Here is a 19,924-nt window from a genome sequence, read left to right as displayed (position 1 = left end):
ACTATCTAACCATCTCATCCTCTGCCGTCCTCTTCTCCTTTTGCCTTCAATCTTTCCCAGCATTAGGATCTTTTCCAAAGAGTCCTCTCTTTGCATTAGGTGACCAAAGTATCTGAGCTTGAGCTTCATTATAAATCCTTCCAATGAGCAATCAGGATTGATTTCCTTTAAGATTGACTGGTTTGACCTCCTAGCAGTCCAGGGGACTCTTAAGAGTCTTCTCCAGCACCACAGTTCAAAGGCATCAATTCTTTGGTGCTCAGCCTTCTTTATGGTCCAGCTCTCACAGCCATACATTACTATTGGAAAAACCATAGCTTTGACTATGCGGATCTTTGCTGGCAAGGTGACATCTCTGCTTTTTAATATGCTATCTCGGTTTGCCATAGCTTTCCTCCCAAGGAGCAAGCGTCTTTTAATTTCATGGCTGCAGTCTCCATCTGCGGTGATCTTGGAGCCCAAATAAATGAAGTCTGTTACTGCTTCCATTTCTACCTCTTCTATTTGCCAGGACAATAAATAATAGCAAAGCGTTATTTTAACTGGTGTTGGCCAATAAGGAAAAATTTAATTAGCGAGGCTGGATATGAATGTGATGCTTGTTTAATTTGAAGGCATATGTGTGTGTGTCTGTTTCACTGTAATGTGGAATGAAAGCAACATTGGATTAAAGAATGTTAGATAGGCCAGACATTCTGATTTAGCAGAAGGGAATTTCTTGTTTTTATATGAATTAAACAGCTCTGGGAACTCCTGGGAGAAGCCCCAAACCAGGAACAAAACAAACGCTTTGTTCAATTTTCTGGCAACTTCAGTTAAAAAATCTTAGTACCCACTTAGCAGCAGTCCCAGTATGGCATGCTAGAGAGCCATCATTGATCAGAATTAATAAAATATGATGGCTAAATAGATGCAAATCTGTCATGATATAAACCTCATATTCTACATATGTATTTACTCCTTAAATATAATCCTATGCATGTCTGTCCAATAAGCCTTATTTTCCAGAAATGCCCATTTATGCTTGGGGCCAAATGGGACCTGACCACAATCAAACAACTTCTTGTCTCATTAACTCATGCAGAAGGAACACTTTTCTCCATGATGGACTTTACAACCTTCATACCACACCCAAAGTCAGGTATGGCTCCTGAAATTCCCCCCAAATGCCAATGAACTATAATTTTTAATGTCACCTAAGAGGGAATATGATTTAATGGGAATGAAATTAACTATTATATAATTAATTATTGCAATTTAATTTAAATTTGGTTTAGTTTAATCAAATTTAGATTTTCTCCTGGCCCGTCCACTTTTTTAGAGTGATCCCATTGTAGGCCATTTAAAAGCCATGAGTGGTATGCAATTCTGACCCCACATATTTAAGTCCAGTAAGTTGGGAAGGAGAAGTTTTTGAAAGCTTCCAGACTTGATCTTAAACTTTAGACAAGTCCACTACCTCACTCACAGTAATCAGGAACTCTTTACAACTCTTCAGCCTGTCAATACTCCCTGTGATGCCCAGCAATGTACATGATGCATTTTAGGAAATGTTGCTGGGCTGTATCTGAATGAAGAATCTCCTGTGCTCCACCTTGCTGAGGGAGAAGACTGAGCTTCTCTAGAGGCTCCAAAGCCCTGAGAAATATTTTATAAAACCTTCGATCACTCTTAAAATAAATTTCCACATGACCCTCACAACACTGACCAGCCTGACAGAACTTCATGCAACTTTTTAAAGAGTTAAAGCAAAAAACTGCTGTGAATTCCCCTCACAATCTATCTGGACATAAATTTACGAGGCTGTGTGGGGGAAAAGGCACAATATCCAAAGTGTGAGTAAGCTCTTTATTCTGTTTTCACCCCCACTTTAATCTTTTTTTTTTTTAATCTGTTTTGAAGAGGAATCTGGGGTCTAAGTGGATTTCAGAATGCAGGCATTCATATCATGTCTCTTCTATTAGCTTAATAAAAATTTCCCCTGGGCACCATAAGAAGATGACAACCAGGGAATATTTGATTGATTTTTAATAAGGAAGGGTTTACCCTCTGTTGATCTGGTAAATCATTGTTCAGTTTCAGAGTCTAAGGAAGACTCTTATTAGCTCTATGTGCTAAGGAACATTATTTGCTGCATGTGATCAGTTGTTCTTTATCATACTTGGGTAAATTTATCTTGCACTTTGAAGCCTGATGCCACTGTGCATATAGTTCTGAATGGAAGAGGATTTATTATTTAAAAATCCATGATACCAGAGACCATTGTACTGTATTCTGAATTTGGCAATGCAGTTTTAAGGTCTATGAAGCTGATTTAAGGCTATAATGTTTTCTCTTTCTTCTTTTTCTTACATTTGGCTTTTTTAAGGTTTTAAATTTTTATTTTTAAAGGTTTTAATGGTTTTTAATTTTTTTTCTCTGAGATGTGCCTGTTTTTCCTTCTTAGTACTGTAAACCAGCGGTCCCCAACCTTTTTGGCACCAGGGACCGGTTTCGTGGAAGACAATTTTTCCATGGACCGGAGGGGCGGATGGTTTCGGATGATTCAAGCGCATTACATAATAGGGTTTTGATATGAGTCTGCAAGCAATTGATTTATTATGGTCTCTGTGCAATCAAACCTCTCTGCTAATGATAATCTGTATTTGCAGCCGCTCCCCAGCGCTAGGATCACTGCCTCAGTTCCACCTCAGATCATCAGGTATTAGATTCTCATAAGGAGAGCGCAACCTAGATCCCTCACATGTGCAGTTCACAGTAGGGTTCGTGCTCCTATGAGAATCTAATGCCACTGCTGATCTGACAGGAGGCGGAGCTCAGGCGGTAATGCGAGCGATGGGGAGCATCTGTAAATACAGGTGAAGCTTTGCTCGCTTGTGCACCGCTCACCTCCTGCTGTGCGGCCCAGTTCCTAACAGGCCACGGACTGGTACCGGTCCACAGCTCGGGGGTTGGGGACCCCTGCTGTAGACCATTCAATGGCTAAGTGCAAGGTGTCCAGGAAATGGATGAACTTGAAAGTCCATAACCAAGTGTGCTGGGCACATTGCTATTGATAAGGTGATCATCCAACAACAATAACTTATTCCTAAACTATTTAAGATTTTGAAGGTTACAATTAGCATTTTAAATTGGGGTCACAAAACTACAGCCACTGTTTCAGGCACAGTACATACAGGAACAATATTGCTCCCTTACCAATTATTTATCTGCATTTTACACCAGTTGAAATTTCCAAAGGATCTTTATTGGAAGCCCCATGTAGGATATGTTGCATTCAGGTATCAACAGAGCATCTGTAGCAGCACAAAACATGCAAGGACAGTTAGACTTTTTTTATTTTAAGAAGCCTTGTACATTCTCTATATTCAATGTGAAAAGTTTTGGAACATCATAAGATGGCACAAATATCTTGGGACTCAATCAAGATGTCATCTAGATTAAGTGTCCAGACCAGTGTTTCTCAACCTTGACAATTTTAAGATGTATGGACTTCAACTCCCTGAATTCTCATGCTGGCTGGGGAATTCTGGGAGTTGAAGTCCACACATCTTCAAGTTCCTGAGGCTGAGAAACACTGGTCCAGACATTTACAAAATCTACCCAGCATTGGATCTAGAACCCCACCAACAGAAACTTGCTGAACACATTCCTACTGTCATATCAGTACGTAGCAAAATCCTTCTCTAAAGGTGTTCTGGGGGTAAAGCCTATTTAAAGCAAGATTTTAAAAGAAGTGGGTTTTTTTTCTTTTTAATTGAAAAGTCACCAACTCCATTTTAAAAATCAATATATAAATGCAATGTCTTATTTTGCTACTCTATGCTCATGTGCTTCAGGATAGATTTGCCCTCCTCCCCATTCCCACTGTAGTTCAGGGAGAAGAAGGTAGAAAATGTCTCACCCAGAAGAATGAAAGTAGGGCATAAGAAGCTTCACAAAACTGAACAGATAGAAATGACTAAGTGCAAACATGCCTATTTCAGACCACCACAAAATCCCTAAAAACAGTAGCATCAAAGATAGAAGTTGTTAAATGCAGTTTTTTATTCCAGTGGGGCTGCACATCTTTAGGAAGCTTCATCACATGGGAAGTCTTTTAGAGAAGATCATTTGGAAGAAAATATGTTACACATGAAATGTTCTAACCACAAGTTGCTATGTTCGGATTTGGTATGACTATGTTTGGGTCATGCTGCATATTGTATTTTCTTTTAGCCTTTGAATGAGAGCCACTAGGTATCTGGAGAAGAATTCTCCAAGATAGATGCTTGTGTGTATCTATGGAAGCTTTCAGCTTCTCCTTGACATCTGGCATTTCTAACCATAACGCTTCCAAAGAAACTTTTGGATGCTAACCGGGAACCTTTATTCCTGAACCCACATTAAGCATAAAAATCACCAAGGAGCTGATGGGAGGAGAATATGGCCAATCAATGAAAACCTAAATTAGCTTTTGCGATCCTGTACTCCCTACTGCAATTCCCAGCCAGCATAGCCAATTGTCAGTAAAGTTGAGAAAAGTGGGTAGACGCTGGCTTGAAATGTTGGAACTAATTCCAGTCAGGGAATACTATATCAGGAAAGGCACATCTGAACAAATCAGTCCCTTGTGGCTGCAGCTTCAGCCATTCTTAACAGGCCAGTTTATATGCCACGTTGTAGCATACAGTTCCTAGCCATACCAGTACTTTAACAAAAGTACTTGGTCTCACCCATGTTTTGTGAATTATACTTGCTCTCTTCTTGCACTAATTCTTCTGAAAAATATGCTAATATGTGCTCTTTGCTGTATGCCTGACTAAAGGGTGCATTCTTTTCTTTAGAAAGTGGTCACAGTTGCCTAGAATTTACTGTCGATGTATTTGTACTTAGTCACATTTTTAATGCGTTGAACAGGCTGATTCCAATTAAGTTAATTGCACTTAGGTCCCTCTGAAAGCAGCGTGAAAAGTTAGTAATGACTTGAGGTTTCTTTATTTCAGTAAGAGTAAAGTGCAACTTAATGAGCAGAGTAATTGTAATTGCCATCAGGGAGAGTGCTGAGGCCGTTCTTCCAGCCAGGGCAGAAGGTACAGGAGAATCCTTGCCTTTTTTTTTCCTTAAAGAACAGTGGAGATAATTTTGTTATGTCCCATCCAGGCCTGTACAGCTGCAGACTGAAAAAAGCCTCTCAGGATGCCACAGGGCTTTGATCCACCCAATGCAAGTAACCAGGGTGACGTCTCTACCTGCCAAATGTCCCCTTTGGAGTTCTTTTTTTAAAAGAAAAATATTACATCAAACTAATCCACAGAGTAAACATATTTACAACACGCAACAATACCAACAATTTAATATAACATTAGCATTGATAATTGCAATAATAAAAAGGGGAAAAATATGGAAAACTGTATCTTAAATACAAGAACCATATTTCTGAAAAGCTGTTTTCCTTGCCCCTTTGTAAAAACCAAGAAACTCTTATTCAAATATTGACAAAGAATATTTATTTGTTTGTTTGTCAAATTTGTCACCACCCATCTCGTTCAAACAACTCTGGGAGGTTTACAAATCAATTAAAATCAATTAAAATTACAGTATACAATAATCCTAAATAAATAGAGAATAAATAAATCCAAGGATAGATGTTAAAATTGGCAGTCACTCAGGGAGCATCATCAAGGCACCAGCCACCCCCAGGATTGGGTAAGATTGTTGTCACCCCATGCAGGTTGGCAGAGCCAGGTCTTTAATAATTTCAGAAAGCCGGGAGGGTAGGGGCCTGCCGCATCTCTGGGGGGAGAATATTCCAAAGGGCGAGGGCAACGGCAGAGAAGGCTCTTCTCCTGGGCCCCGCCAGCCAACATTCTCTCACTGACAGGGTACACAACATGCCCTCTCTGCCTGACCGGGTGGGATGGATTGATGTGATGGGGGCAAGACGGTCCCTCAGATAACCTGGACCCATGCCATGTAGGGCTTTAAAGGTGATAACCAACACTTTGAATTGGACCCAGAAGCAGACTGGGACCCAATGCAGCTCACGCAGTAAAGGTGTTATATGTGCTGTTCTTGGGGTACCCAAAATTGTCCATGCGGCCACATTTCGAACCAGCTGTAGCTTCCGGACACTCTTCAGGGATATCCCCATGTAGAGCACATTGCAATAGTCTAGCTGAGAGATGACCAGGGCATAAGTGACTGACCAGAGAGCCTCCTGATCCAGGAAAGGGCATAACTGGCATACCACACGAAGGTAGGCAAGGGCCCTCCTGGCCATGACTCCCACCTGCTCCTTGAGCAGGAGTCATGAGTCCAGGAGGACCACCAGATTACGTACCGGGTCTGTCCAGGGCAGGGCAACCCCATCCAAAACCAAGGATGGTAAATCCTCAGATATGGAGGGGCCTCCAATCCACAGCCACTCCGTCTTACTAATGTATATTGACAATCCATTTATGCAGATTGGGTGTCTATTTCTAGTATTTTTGAATATTTCTTTTCAATAGAAGAGAACACACAGTATGTAGCTCAGGGTTGAATAGTGAAGTCCTTGGTGCTCTCTGAGCTTGGTTGTTTGCTTGCAGACATTTCATTACCCAACTAGGTAACATCATCAGTGCGAGTGAATGTGGGGTTTGCGCCCTATTTATATACAGTAGCTTGCCCTGCCAGTTTTGATGGGGGTGTGGTTTTCTCCTTGGTAGTTCCTTGATTAGTATATTGTTTTCTGCTTGATCATTTGTCTGGTGTTAATCCCTGCTTATCTGGGCATTGGCTGCTGGAGAGGATATGTTCTGGTCTTGTTTCCTTCTTCGCTTTTTTATTGTCTCTTTTGAATGGTGTGTAAATATGGTTTCTTTCTATGTGTCTATTGATGCCTGAATGCCAAGGTTCCAGGAATTTCCTCACGTTTTTGGATTTAGCTTGGTCTAGGATGCTCACAATTTCCCAGTTGAAACTATGGTTGAGTCTGTTCTGTCTTGTCCATGTGCTGTGAGAATAAGGAGATTTCATCATGTCTTCTGACTGCTTGTTGGTGTTCATGGATGTACTCTGATAGTGTTCTGCCTGTCTGTCCTTCATACTGGCTGTTATAGTCCTTACACTGTATGTTGTGGATGACTCCTGTTTTTTCTTCTTGGGCTACTGGGTCTTTTGCTTTGCTTAAGATGTTCTGGAGGGCTTTAGTTGGTTTGTGTGCTACGGAGATGCCATGTGGTTGTAATAATCTGTTGGTAGTTTCTGAGACGTTTCTGATGTATGGCAGTGTGATCCTTTTCATAGCTTGTGTTGGTTGTGTTGTAATAGGTTGAATGGTCAGGCACTTTTTGATAAAGTTGTGTGGAATAAATTTCTCCATTTTGGCTTTATTTTTGTAAAATAAATGATGACATGGTGTAATATGTCATGTGTTGTTGTTCATCTGAGGTTGTATTTACCTACTTCTGAGAACTGCTAAGGACCAGATGATTTTTATTATGTCCTGATATGGAAAACCACAGAATTCAAAGAGGGTGTACTTTCTTTTTCACACAACTGTAGTAGATGTTTGAGATTTTGTTCATAATTTAAGACTCCAATGAAGCAAAAGCTGAAAAAAATGTAAAATTAGCTCACTTTCCCTCAACAGTTTAGAGAAATAGATAATTTGGCAGCCTATGGACATGTCCCCAAATTGTTTCTTTTTTTTTTCTCTATCTTCTGAGAAACCTTCCAAGATACAATCAAAGTGTAGTAAAAGGTTCCTGGCAGAAAGTATTTTCAAAAATTGTAAGAGATGGACCTATTCCATGCTTGAATGTTAGAACTGTTTTTGGTCTTCTTATGCTGGTGATATTTCCAAAGCACATGGTTTAAAACAACATGTTCTTTAATTAAGTAGGATAGAATAGCAGTAGATTAGATATCTGTGTTCTGTTTTTTCCAGGAACAAAGTCCATCTCAAAGCAATATGCAAAAGAAACAAAGCATCAAAATATATAAATAGAGATAGTCCTCGCTTAACAACTGTTTGTTTAACAATGGTTCGAAATTACGATGGCCTCAGAAAGGGTGCTTTACAGCCCGTAAAGCACTTCTGGCCCTTGTAAAACATTGCACCCCCCCCCCCATGGTCATGTGGCTGCATTTCGGGTGTTTGGCAACTGTCTTGCATTTATGACAGGATGCCAAGCACCCCACAATGTGATCGTCATTTGCAATCTTCTTTGCTGGCTTCCCCATTGGAAGCCGACAGGGAAGGTTGCAAGCAGAGGGGACATGGCAGTGGGCACTTACAGAGCTCAGATCTTCAGATTGGAGGTCCCTGCCTTCACACCACTGCAAGATTTCCCCTCTCCCTTCAGTGCTGTGAAGGCGCGGACCCCAAATGTTTGGGATTTGAGGTCCCTGCCTTCACACCACTGCAAGGTTTCCCCTCCCCTTTCAGCACTGTGAAGGTGCAGACCTCAAATCTTCAGGTGCTCCGTTCACCACTGAGGGGAGGGGAAAGAGACCGGAGCAAAAGAGGACAGAGTGAAAGAGTAACAGCTCTTTCTCTCCATCCTCTTTCTTTCGCTCGTTTTCTTTCCCCTCCCCTCTCTCAGTGGTGTGCTCTGTTCACTGCTGAGAGACAGGAGGGGAAAGAGGATGGAGCGAAAGAGTTTTCTGCTGAAGGATTTCAGCTCCGCAAGGAGCTGAAATCCTTCAGCAAACAGTTCTTTTGCTTCATCCGGTTAATGACCCAGGAGATCGCTTAATGACTGCAACCAGGAGTGCACGGATTGCAGTCACTGAGCGAAGTAGTCACATGGGCATCTTGCTTAACGACCGCTTCACTCAATGACCAAGATTCCAGTCCCAACTGTGGTTGTTAGGCAAGGAGCTGTAAATGAAATGCAACTTATACAGTATGTATCAGTATAATTCCAAAAACATTATAATATAAATGCTAGTCAAGTACAACACAATTTTTAAAAAATCAAAAATAGCACTGAAAAATGAAGCATTGTACAGTGGTACCTCGGGATACGAACTTAATCTGTTCCGTGACTCTGGGCGTATCCCGAGTTGGTCGTAACCGGAAGGAAATTTCCCCATAGGGTTCAATGTAAATCCGGTTAATCTGTTCCGCCCTCTGAATTTGGTCGCACCCCGAGGCAAATTTCCCCATAGGGTTCAATGTAAATCCGGTTAATCCGTTCCGCCCTCCGCCCGAATTTGGTCGCAACCCGAGGCAATTTCCCATAAGGTTCAATGTAATTACCGTTAATCCGTTCTGGCGTCCACGGACCACACGGAAAGCGGCCGGGCGCGGCGTGGTGCGGCGCGAAAATGGCTGGGTGCAGCACGGCGCGGCGTGAAAACGGCCCGGCGCGGCGCGAAAACAGCCCGGCGCGGCGCGGCCCGGCGCGAAAACGGCCCGGCCCGGTGCGGCCCGGCGCGAAAACAGCCCGGCGCGGCGCGAAAACGGCCGCGGACCACGCGGCAGGGCCGGAAAAACAGCCGCGGACCACGCGGCAGGGCCGGAAAAACAGCCGCGGACCACGCGGCACGGGCGGAAAAACGGCCGCGGACCACGTGGCACGGGCAGAAAATGGCCGCGGACCACGTGGCACGGGCAGAAAATGGCCGCGGACCACGTGGCACGGGCGGAAAATGGCTCGTACCCCGAGGCGGAGTTCGCAAACCGAGGTAAAATTTTGGGGCCAGAGCTGGTCGTAACCCGAAAAATTCGCAAGCAGAGGCGTTCGTATCCCGAGGTATCACTGTAAATATTTCCAGTTAAAAGAGATTAAACACAAGCATCAGAAAAACAATCAGTTTCCATTAAATATACATATAGGTAGTCCTTGCTTACCGACTGCTTGTTCAGTGGCTGGTTGAAGTTAGTGCTAAAAAAGGAGATTTATGACCGGTCCTCAAAGTTGCAGCCACTGCAGCATCCCCATGGTCACATGATTGCAATTCGGGTGCTTGGCAACTGGTGTGCATTTACAATGGTTGCAGTGTCCTGCAGTCATAAGATTGCCATTTGCGACCTTCACAGCTGGCTCCCAACAAGCTAAGTCAATGGGGAAGCTGGCTGGAAGTCGCAAGTTGTGGTCATGTGATATTGTGCTTAACAACCACGGGCGATTCACTTAACGACCACATCTGGAACAGATGTCGTAAATCGGCGTGGTCATCTGATATTTCACTTTACGACCATGTCACTTAGCAATGGAGGTGCTGGTCCCAATTGCAGCCAGTAAGTGAGGACTACCTGTATAGCAAAAAGTGGTTATTTTATTCAATTGACCATCTATGATAGCCTCTGGATCACAGAATGCAAAACAAAATGATTCCCAACAACACTACTATTGATCCTCTTGGCCACTTGGCATTGAGGTCTTTCATGAAATAGCAGAACAAATATATTTTTTCCCAATGGAAAACTGAAATAGTACTAGAAAACATATATGAAGTTTTTAGTATTGATTGTTAGGGTCATCATTTTGTTTCTAAATGAAGGAGGAGCACTGCCGATGAGACCAAGTTGAAGCAACTTCTCCTGGAAGCTCAATATTTGTTCAGCTTGCCATGTTAGATATTGGATTATTTTTTAATGATATGATGATGATCATCATTTGCTAAATGGCTATTCTGGTTGTACACTGCCCAGAATCACATTTCAGTTGAGTGGCCTTAGAAATACTTGAAATAAAATAAAATAAATAAACAATACCCACAAATAAGAGCTCTCTTGCTGGACTTTGGTTGAGGTAATTAAAGAATAGAAGAAAAACCATGCTGTCTTAAATGAAAGCTTACCCAGTCCAACATTTCATTCCCTCAGTGGCCAACCAGATGCTTCTGAGAAGCCCACAAACAATAGGATTTTCCTACTGTGTTCCCAGAAATGCATGTATCCTGGAGATAATACATAGATATCATAACATCCTCCTCCTCCATGATATGATTCAATCTCCTTTAAAAGCATCCAAGATGACATCCATCACTTCATCCTGTGATAGTGAATTCTTGGATTTAAGTATACATTGCATCAAAGTATTTCCTTATTTCAATCTAAATCCTCAGTCATTCAGCTTCATTGCATGATCAGTTCTAAAAATATAGAGTGCGCCTATTTTCTTGATACCATATTCCTTTTTTGTCCTTCTTTCCATTTTTTTCCTCTAAACTAAAACAAACAAACAAACAAGCCAAACTTTATTATAGTCTTTCCTCATACAGAAGTTTCCCCAACCTCTGGAGCATTCTAAATAAAAAGATATTACTATATGAGAATTCTCCTGATAAACAGAAGAAAGAAGCTACATGGATTGAATACTGTAATAAATCTTAATAGATTTTTACTTTGATAATTTTCCTTAGCTTTAGTTGAATGCATTTCAAATTCTTGTAGGTACTGTGTCCTCTGTTCCAGTTGTAGAAGGTATTTTCTCATTAACTATAACAACAGTGATGATTGCTAGCTTACATAGCCCCTGTGTATACATTATAATTTTTGAACCATTTTTAAAAGGTGGTTTTTGTAAAATGTTTACACAGGGAAAGACAGTTTTTAATATAATTTGTTTTACAAAGTATGAAAACAAAACCTACAACCATGGATCTGTAACTACAGAATTCAATAGATAGTATTAGTGTTAAAAAGCAGCTGTAAGTTAATTTATCACTTTTTATAGGCATTTCTATCTATAAAGTGGCTGTTCACAAGAATACTTCTGTACAAATCCTAAAGACTGTATGAATAAGGTTCAGATTCAATATAGAATATTCTTGTTATGAATTATGACATGCTTATGAGTAATGGAAGTTTTGGTTAACAGAGGAGATGTGGCTGAATTACAGTGTAGATTCACATATTCGTTCATCATACAAACATGGTTTGTATATGCACAGTTCCTTCCTGCACACTGATGCAGGCATATGGATAAGGCTTAAACCTTCAATTGGACAAGGAATGAGATGGTAATCAGGTAACTGGGATTCCTGTATGAAGGTTTTTGAATCATCCAACTACTGTTGTTTGCACCAAGAACTCAGTTTCAGTGGTTTTCTTCCCCAAAACATAGACGTTTCATTGAGTTATTACAGCTAATAACCATTGACAATAAAGCCCAGTGGCCATTTCAACAAGCTGTAGCTACAAATTTAAGCTATGCATATGGTTGTATCCAAACGTGGTCATTTTTAAAGAAGGCCCTTTGATATCAGAAGGACTTGAGTTATGTAAGCTTAAACGTGACTCACTGATATCAGTGGAGGATGGAATATTTGCTATTCAGTCCTAACATTTCCACACAGAGTTATAAAAGTTATTTCCTGTAGAGTAAATAATCAAATCTAAAAGTAGCCAATGGTCTTGGTTTATCAAGTCTAAAAAAAAGCCTTTCTCTGAGAGTGGTATTTTTTTATCTAACCAAGTTTAAACTCTTACAGATTTTCCTCTCTGGGTAGTTTAAAAAAAAAGATGTTATAATTAAATTCTCAGGATAAAAAGAGAATTGTCATCTCAGACTAGAATTGCGATTCCTAGGATATTCATTATAAGTGGAATCGCCACAGAAATTATTCAGTCATTACTTAGGAAAGAAAATCCCTGCCTATTTAGAATTGGGAGCAGGGGAATGCAGATACGCAAATACATCATAAAGAAATCAGCAATTGCCAATTACTTTGAGAAAAAATGTGGCTATAGTTGCATTCCTCCAATGTTGAGGTCCCAGAGCATCTATATATCACAGTGATGATGTTCTTGGTCATAAACTCAAAAAGAGCAGATGAGATTTGCTTTGTTTTTATCATTTAGATAATGACTTTATACTTCATATGAAATCACACTATAGCACTTTGTTTAAATGGAGATTTAAATAAGCAATTAAAAACACCTGGACAAAATTTTTGCCATCTGCCATTTTATAACATACACCTTATGCCATGTTGCATCACTTTTTAAAAAGTAGCATTATGAATATAATAATGTTAACCTACATCTCCTGAATGATGTACAGACACCAAGCAACCTGAGCTATGAAGAATAAGCACTATTATTCTAAAAAGATAGATAGATAGATAGATAGATAGATAGATAGATAGATAGATAGATAGATAGATAGACAGACAGACAGACAGACAGACAGACAGACAGACATTCTGCTCAAAGAATTATCTTATGCCACATATGCTGAATATTTCACCTGCAAGAATCCATTTAAAAGTCATGAGGATGTTAAAGATGAGGAACAAATGACATATATTCAAATATTGCAAGATTTATTTATGAAGCCATCTGAGTTTTCTAAGCTACAGTACTATAAAAGTTTCTGTTTTGGACAAAATGCAAAAATAAAAGAGCCCCAAATATAAATAGTAACTGTAAATATCACCTGGTTTTTCCTTGAGATAGCCTTTAACATGCTTATCATTTCAGATCTGTAGTGCTAGTCCTATGCCTGTTTAAATGAACATGTACAAAAGCTCTAAGATTTGCCACAAATTAAGCATCAGGACTGGGTTGCAGTGGCTAGAAGTTTAATGCAATTCTTGGCTGCATTAATGTTATATGTACGTTATACAGCAACTGTGAGAAGTAAAATCACACACCTCTGCTTGGAGTACCATATCCCATCACAGGCACTAAAATTTGGAAAAACATCAAGGAAGAGTCACAAAGATGATGAGAAACATAGCAATAAAGATTGAAAGATTTGAATATTACATTACGTGATCAAGCTAAATTTTTAGAGCAAATAAGCCTTTTCACTGCCTCTTTTATCATAAGGTGTGCGGATCTAATTTATCCAGAACAATGTGGTTGACTTCCTTTTTTAGAAGATGACCAACAGCAAATTTAATTCAACTGCCTCCATATGCCTATTAAAAAAACCACCATCCAATGGATACAAATTTTACCTACCATGCACTGAAATCTTATGCATCTTTTCCCCAAAATAAGTCCTACTGTGTTCAGTGAAGCTTATTCCTTGGTCATACATATAGAATTGTAACCTTGGGATCTGTTTATCAGCATATCTGAATTAATAGAAAAGAAGTAGGCGGGGAGTAAACACTTTATATTTTGACTAGGGCATCTTGGTAGAAGAATTTGACAGATAAAGAATGGCAGAAAAGCAGTTTGGTATGAATTTGTTGAGAAATCAAGAGATATTGCCTATATCTAGACATTATAGAATATTCTGTGAACAAATTCTACAAAACCATTATGAATTTCAGTTAATTATTCTTGAATGTTTCAGAACAATATTCCAAACGGACATACTAATGCTGTATTTTGATTAGAATCCTGATCTCCATCACTAACTGACAAGAAGCTCCTTAGCATTTTGTGTCTACATTTAATTCTCCCTGTCAGTTCTTTGTTTCTCCCCCCCCAAAATCTTTCCCACATAATTGATTACCATCTGTTGAGTCATCTTTACCCCCGCAGACCTCTCTTTCCCCTGACGTACTTCTCCCACTTCTGACGGACATAGTCATCTCACCCAACACCTTTATAATGGAATCTCTTTTTCAAAACCAGTAACCACCAAAGGCCTCAGTATAAGAATCAGCACAAAGGGGAAGGGAAGGAAGAGAAGGACATTTTCTCCACAGTGGACTGGAGGAAAATAGGGCACTTAGGTGAAAGTGCTTCTGATCTGCAGCTACGGATTACCTCCCCAAGGAAATGCTTCTTCCTGAAGCAAGGAGCCCAAGATAATTTCCCCAGCGGTGATGCCTGGGCAACTAGTTAGCTGGCTGGCTCTCTTCCTGGATAGTTGCAGTCTCAGAGAGCAGCTGAGAATGTGGTAAAATGGCAGGGAAGGCAACAGTTCTCAAGACCAGAGAAGACAGCCAGATGTTCAGCTGGTGCGGAGCAGGCAGCTTCCTTTCTGCGCTGTACCAGACCCACATGAGCCTGAAGTAGCCTGCGCGGAGCTCTTGTAAGTCAAAAGGGCTTTGTGAGTGCGCCTGTCCCTTTAAAGAAAGGAAACGCCGCTTCTGCACTCTGCCTCGGTGGGTGAACGCGAGGTGCTGAGAGAGCCGCCCGAGAGAGTAAAGACGAGCCGGTGGAAGGAGGAAGAAGGGAAAACCGGCTGGAAAAAAAAGAGGTGAATTGGGGCAGAAATGAAGATAAGTGAAATACAGGCAACAGGGCCTGGGGGGAGGTGAGAGCATTTGTTGAATAGTCACAGGAAGAATCGTTGTGTTTTCATGGGGGGTGGGGGGATAATAAAATTAATCTAACTTGTTATTGAAGCTACTCTGGGAGTTAAGAATTGTCCGTGGAAACTCAAATAGCACTCTCAGCAACCTTTTCTGCCTGAACTTCAGAAAACTGAATTTCTAAGAGAATTGTCAGTAAAGATGGACTGGGAAGAGAAATTCCTGTTCTTCAGCTGTAGCAGTTGTTCGGGTTTTCTTTTCATTATTATGGAAATATAAATATTTATGATACATAGAAGCCTCATGCACACTGCTGTTTTGATTGAAAAGCACACTTTTCCTGTCCTGATACAACAATTGAGCTTAAACGAAACATAAAATTTGAAGGAATAGCAAAAATCAAATTAAAAAGTACATCACATATTCACAGTAGTTCTACGCTTTCACCTTTTGTTTATGGAGGTTCTTGATTGTGCTGGATTATATTTATTCTTTAAGTGTTCTGGTGCTGAAGCTGACTTTATCAGAATAATGGCAAACTTGAAACACTTCTTCTGTGGGGTTAGAAATACCATTTTTGTCAAGAAAGATTACTAGTATAAAAGTAGCAGATACTATTTTGCCCATTTTGTTCTTTATTTTTTATAGTTTTTCCATTGGCATAATTTGTTTAATTAAATTAATTTTAACCAACAGAAAAGTGTAGAAATGTTCCTCATTGTGAAACACTAAAGCTGGCTTTAACACACCCTTTTAAGATTTCTAATCAGTTTCCTTTGCTTAAATCAGATAAAGGTAGAATAAAATCATTATTTTAATTCTTAGACTAAAAAATTTGCTTGGAAATGGTAGAATTTTTAATACGACACTGATTGTCTGGAACATCAATGAGGTTATGTTTAAAATAGAAAAATAATGCCAGAAAGAATTATACGTTGAATTCTGATATTCTAATGTGATTTGCTGTGTAAGCTACAGTTGAGGCTCAATAAGTACATAATATGTGATTACTTTTTTATAGCTTTTATATTATGAAATAGCAATCCAGAAACCTGTTGTGACTTCAGAATGGCTTTTCATGTGGAAGGGTTGATAGCTCTCATTTTGTTCTACTTGGCCATCCTGTTTGTTGGAATATGGGCTGCTTGGAAGACCAAAAACAGTGGGAGTGATGGAGATCGTAGTGAAGCTATTATAGTTGGTGGAAGAGATATTGGCTTGCTAGTTGGTGGATTTACCATGACTGGTATGTTTCTCTCTTTTTACCTATTACTCAAGTGTGTTTGTCATGTATTAGGTGAAAGAACTGTATCCTTTCCAAACACGCAACTTCATAATCACAGAAAATGCCCATTAGTTTTCAGTGAAACTACACTGTGTATAGTTCTGCCAGAAAGCCTTCAACAAGTTGCTTCCAAGTATTTGTACTGAAAATGGCAATTTGTGTAATTGTCTTTGAAAAATACAACCCACTGAGTTTTGCTTAATAATACTACACAAACAACGTTAAAATACACCCATTTCTCTTGTACATCCCCTTATTATTTACTACAGAAGCTACCTACTGAATGAATCACATTTCCCATTTTTGGAACACTTTTGGTAATACCCAAAGAAAGCAAATAAATATAGACAAAAGGAAGTCATGGCTATTTGCATAATGAGCACATACAGGAAAGAATCAAAATATAATGCATCAATACTACTTTAGTCCAAGCCAGACACCTCTATTAACTTCAATATAATTACATGAGAAATTTACTGAACCTTGATCATCAGTATTTAGCCAGATCATTCCGGAACATGGTGATTCCCAGATTAGATATTTGTAGTTAAGCCCACATAAGTAGACACACAGAACAATCCTGAAAATGTTTAATCAGAAATTACTATTCTTTGTAATGGTATTGTTCATAAGTAGAATGGGCCTGGTTCTCTACATAGGATTCTCCCTAAATGTGATTTTCACAGATATCCGAAATGATGGATCATGAAGTCTCCTTTCTTCAAAACACTTGGACTCCATAATGCCAAATCATGAGTCACAGTGCAGCAAATGCACTAAAATATTTAAAAGGGCTGCGACAATGTTACAAACGGTCACTTAAGAATTGTGCAAAATTTTATGAGATATTAATGACTCCAATCAGACAAAAGGATTTGTCTTAAAAGTGGCTTAACTTCATCAGAAGAAAAGCCATTCCAGTTCCCAATTTTATCATTCTTTTTATACCTTCCACTTTTTAATGCTTTGACTTCAGCCTTGAAAATAACATTTTTTAGGATTAATTTTTAATTGAAGGATTAACTTCCATGTTATAATCAGTCCTCTTAATTTTGATGACATATTCAGGTACAGGCAAGAGTACAAATTAATAAGGAAAATATTTAATTCAATCATTATCTAAGTAAAATCCTGTGCCTCTCACAACTTCAAATGTTGTTGCTAGAATCTATGGTTATGTTAATTGATAAATAAATAAATATGTACCGCAAGTAGTTGCTGTCATCTATTGGACTGCTGTTTCCCAGTCATCCAGAAATACAACTGCCATCATTTCCCAGTGCTGGATTCTGAAGCCATACGAACTAAGGAACATTATTTGGTAGATTATCAGCCCTATAAGTATTTGTTACCATTAAGTGTAATTCCGCAATGATTTTTGGTTTTCAAATATTAAAATATGTAAAAAAAAAATTAAAATTTTGTCAGTAAGCTGAATGCCAGTCCTGAGAACAATCAGAATTTTACAGACAGTTTTGCTGAGAAGAGTGTCAACTGTCTACTAAGATTATCTACATTAATAAATATTTATAATGGAAAAATAAGTTCTTCACCAATTAATGGTAAAAATAAGACTTTTTTAAAAAATGAATGAATTAGTTCACAAAAGAAAGACAGATCTGCTGGCAGAGTTAAGAAGAAATCATAGAAACCAATTTAGAAACATTGAGCAGTAAAATTAAAATAAAATATAATAAGTGGTGCTGTATTTCTATTTTCCTATTTTTATAGTTGTGTTCAAATGTTGAGATAGATAGATAGATAGATAGATAGATAGATAGATAGATAGATAGATAGATAGATAGATAGATTCTGAGTTAACATTTGATTTCATTCTAATATCATGGAATTATATTGATATGAAAATTACACATCCAATTTTACTCTGTCTTAAGCTTTTCTTTAAATGGTTGTTCTCTAGTTGCCCTGAAAGCATATCTATGATTAATACTCTGTCAAATATAATCAATGTTTTCTTTTTTTCCCTTAATTTTCCTTATTTTGTTTTTCCTAGTTGCTCTATTATTATGTATGTTGTTCATGTTTTGCCTGTATTTTTAAAATTTATTTCAAAATAACCTTCCAATTTTTTTTAAAAACCATGGTAATAATAATCCTACTGAAACGAAAATCAAAACTCTGCTCATCACAACTGTAAAATAGTCCTAAAAGGGTGGAAAAGGACTTTTTGCTACCTTTTCTACCATAAGCTTATGAAAAACGATTCATCCATCAAGGGGCAAGAGGGGAAGGATGGGAGCTAATATGAGATATAAAATTAGTTAATGTATAAATGAAATAATTATACTGGACATATTTGTGTGCCTTTAAGCAATGCCTGTAACAACACTGAATAGAAAACAGGCTGTGCCTAATATAAATACCCAGTGGTGTACTGAGTTTTAAAGGTATGGAGTATAAGATTGTGGTGACAGACAGATGTGAAACAACCAGATGAATGAACAAAATAACATTACTTTAGTGTTGTTACATGATGTACTATTTGATTCTTTGCTGCTGTTTTATTTTTATTTTAAATGAGGATTTGCCTTTATGTTGTTGATGTCTTGGACTTTACTATTTCTTCTTCACCCAGAAAATGTTGATAACAGAGAGCTTGAGAACATAATAAATAAGTTCTCTGCAATTTCTTGGAAGACAATGAATTCCAGAAAAATTATTTGGATAATAATATTTAGAAAAGGAATCAGTTCCATTAGTTCAGGCGAACAGTAATGTGAAATTGCTCTATTTGGTGTTCTTTTTAATGGAACTTACACCAATAGAAGTTAAACTTGGAACATAGGGTTGGAGTATAGAATTATCTTATTCAATTATGTTCTTTTTCAGGACATTTCTATTTCATTTTCCTACTCTTAATAGTTTCCCATCCTACCCATGGAGTTCCAATTGAGTGCACTAAATTCTAATTACACTACAGGTAGTCCTCGAGTCCCAATGGTAATTGGGACCAGAATTTCCATTGCAAAGCGATGTGGTCATAAAGTGCAACATCATGTGACATCATCACTTAGTGACGGAAATCAATGGCACACCCTGTTGCCATTGTTAATCCAGTCATTAGGTGAGACCCACCACAATCCAAGCCATTCATCACTTGGTCCCTCCCAGTCCCAAGCCTTGGTAAGGCAAGGGACTGTCTCCTCTTCAACTCCCCCCCCCACCTATCTCCCCCCCCCATCTCTGCCCTTTTAGCTGCCTTGCACTCCACTGCCATTGCTGGCCTTTCTGCCCTGCATTCCGCTGGCCCTGCTGGCCGTCCCATCCTGCCAGCTCTGCTGCCCTGCGCTCGCTGGCCTGCTACCCTGCCATCCCCACCAGCGCTGCCACCCCCATCATTTTCCTCCCGCTGCTGATGAGGCACATCCAAACTGGCCCTATGAGAGGCAGCTGCTGACCCCGCCAGGCCTTCTTCCTAAGGCCGCTCACATCATTCTCCAAATAGCACGGGCCGTTCTCACAATGCTTTGGAAGACTTCT

The 19,924-nt window shown here is 39.3% G+C and overlaps 1 protein-coding gene across 3 annotated transcripts in view; it reads left to right on the top strand.

The window, feature by feature from the left end:
- Positions 1–14,542: 14,542 nt before the first annotated feature.
- Positions 14,543–19,924, top strand: part of SLC5A7 (solute carrier family 5 member 7) — a 29,235-nt gene continuing 23,853 nt past the window's right edge. For all 3 annotated transcript variants that reach the window (XR_015795407.1, XR_015795408.1, XM_088136565.1), the window contains exons 1-2: positions 14,543–15,083; positions 16,160–16,384. Coding sequence is in view for 1 of the 3 variants with exons in the window: in XM_088136565.1 (XP_087992691.1) it covers positions 16,207–16,384 (178 nt within the window). In the remaining 2 variants the exon portion in view is untranslated. The remainder of the gene's footprint in view (positions 15,084–16,159; positions 16,385–19,924) is intronic.

The sequence above is a fragment of the Python bivittatus genome, unplaced genomic scaffold (assembly GCF_059951505.1).
Source record: "Python bivittatus isolate LINGU-HERP-01145 unplaced genomic scaffold, Pbiv_v1 ctg000060_np1212, whole genome shotgun sequence".
Taxonomy (NCBI): domain Eukaryota; kingdom Metazoa; phylum Chordata; class Lepidosauria; order Squamata; family Pythonidae; genus Python; species Python bivittatus.
This window is presented reverse-complemented; position numbering and strand designations above follow the sequence as displayed.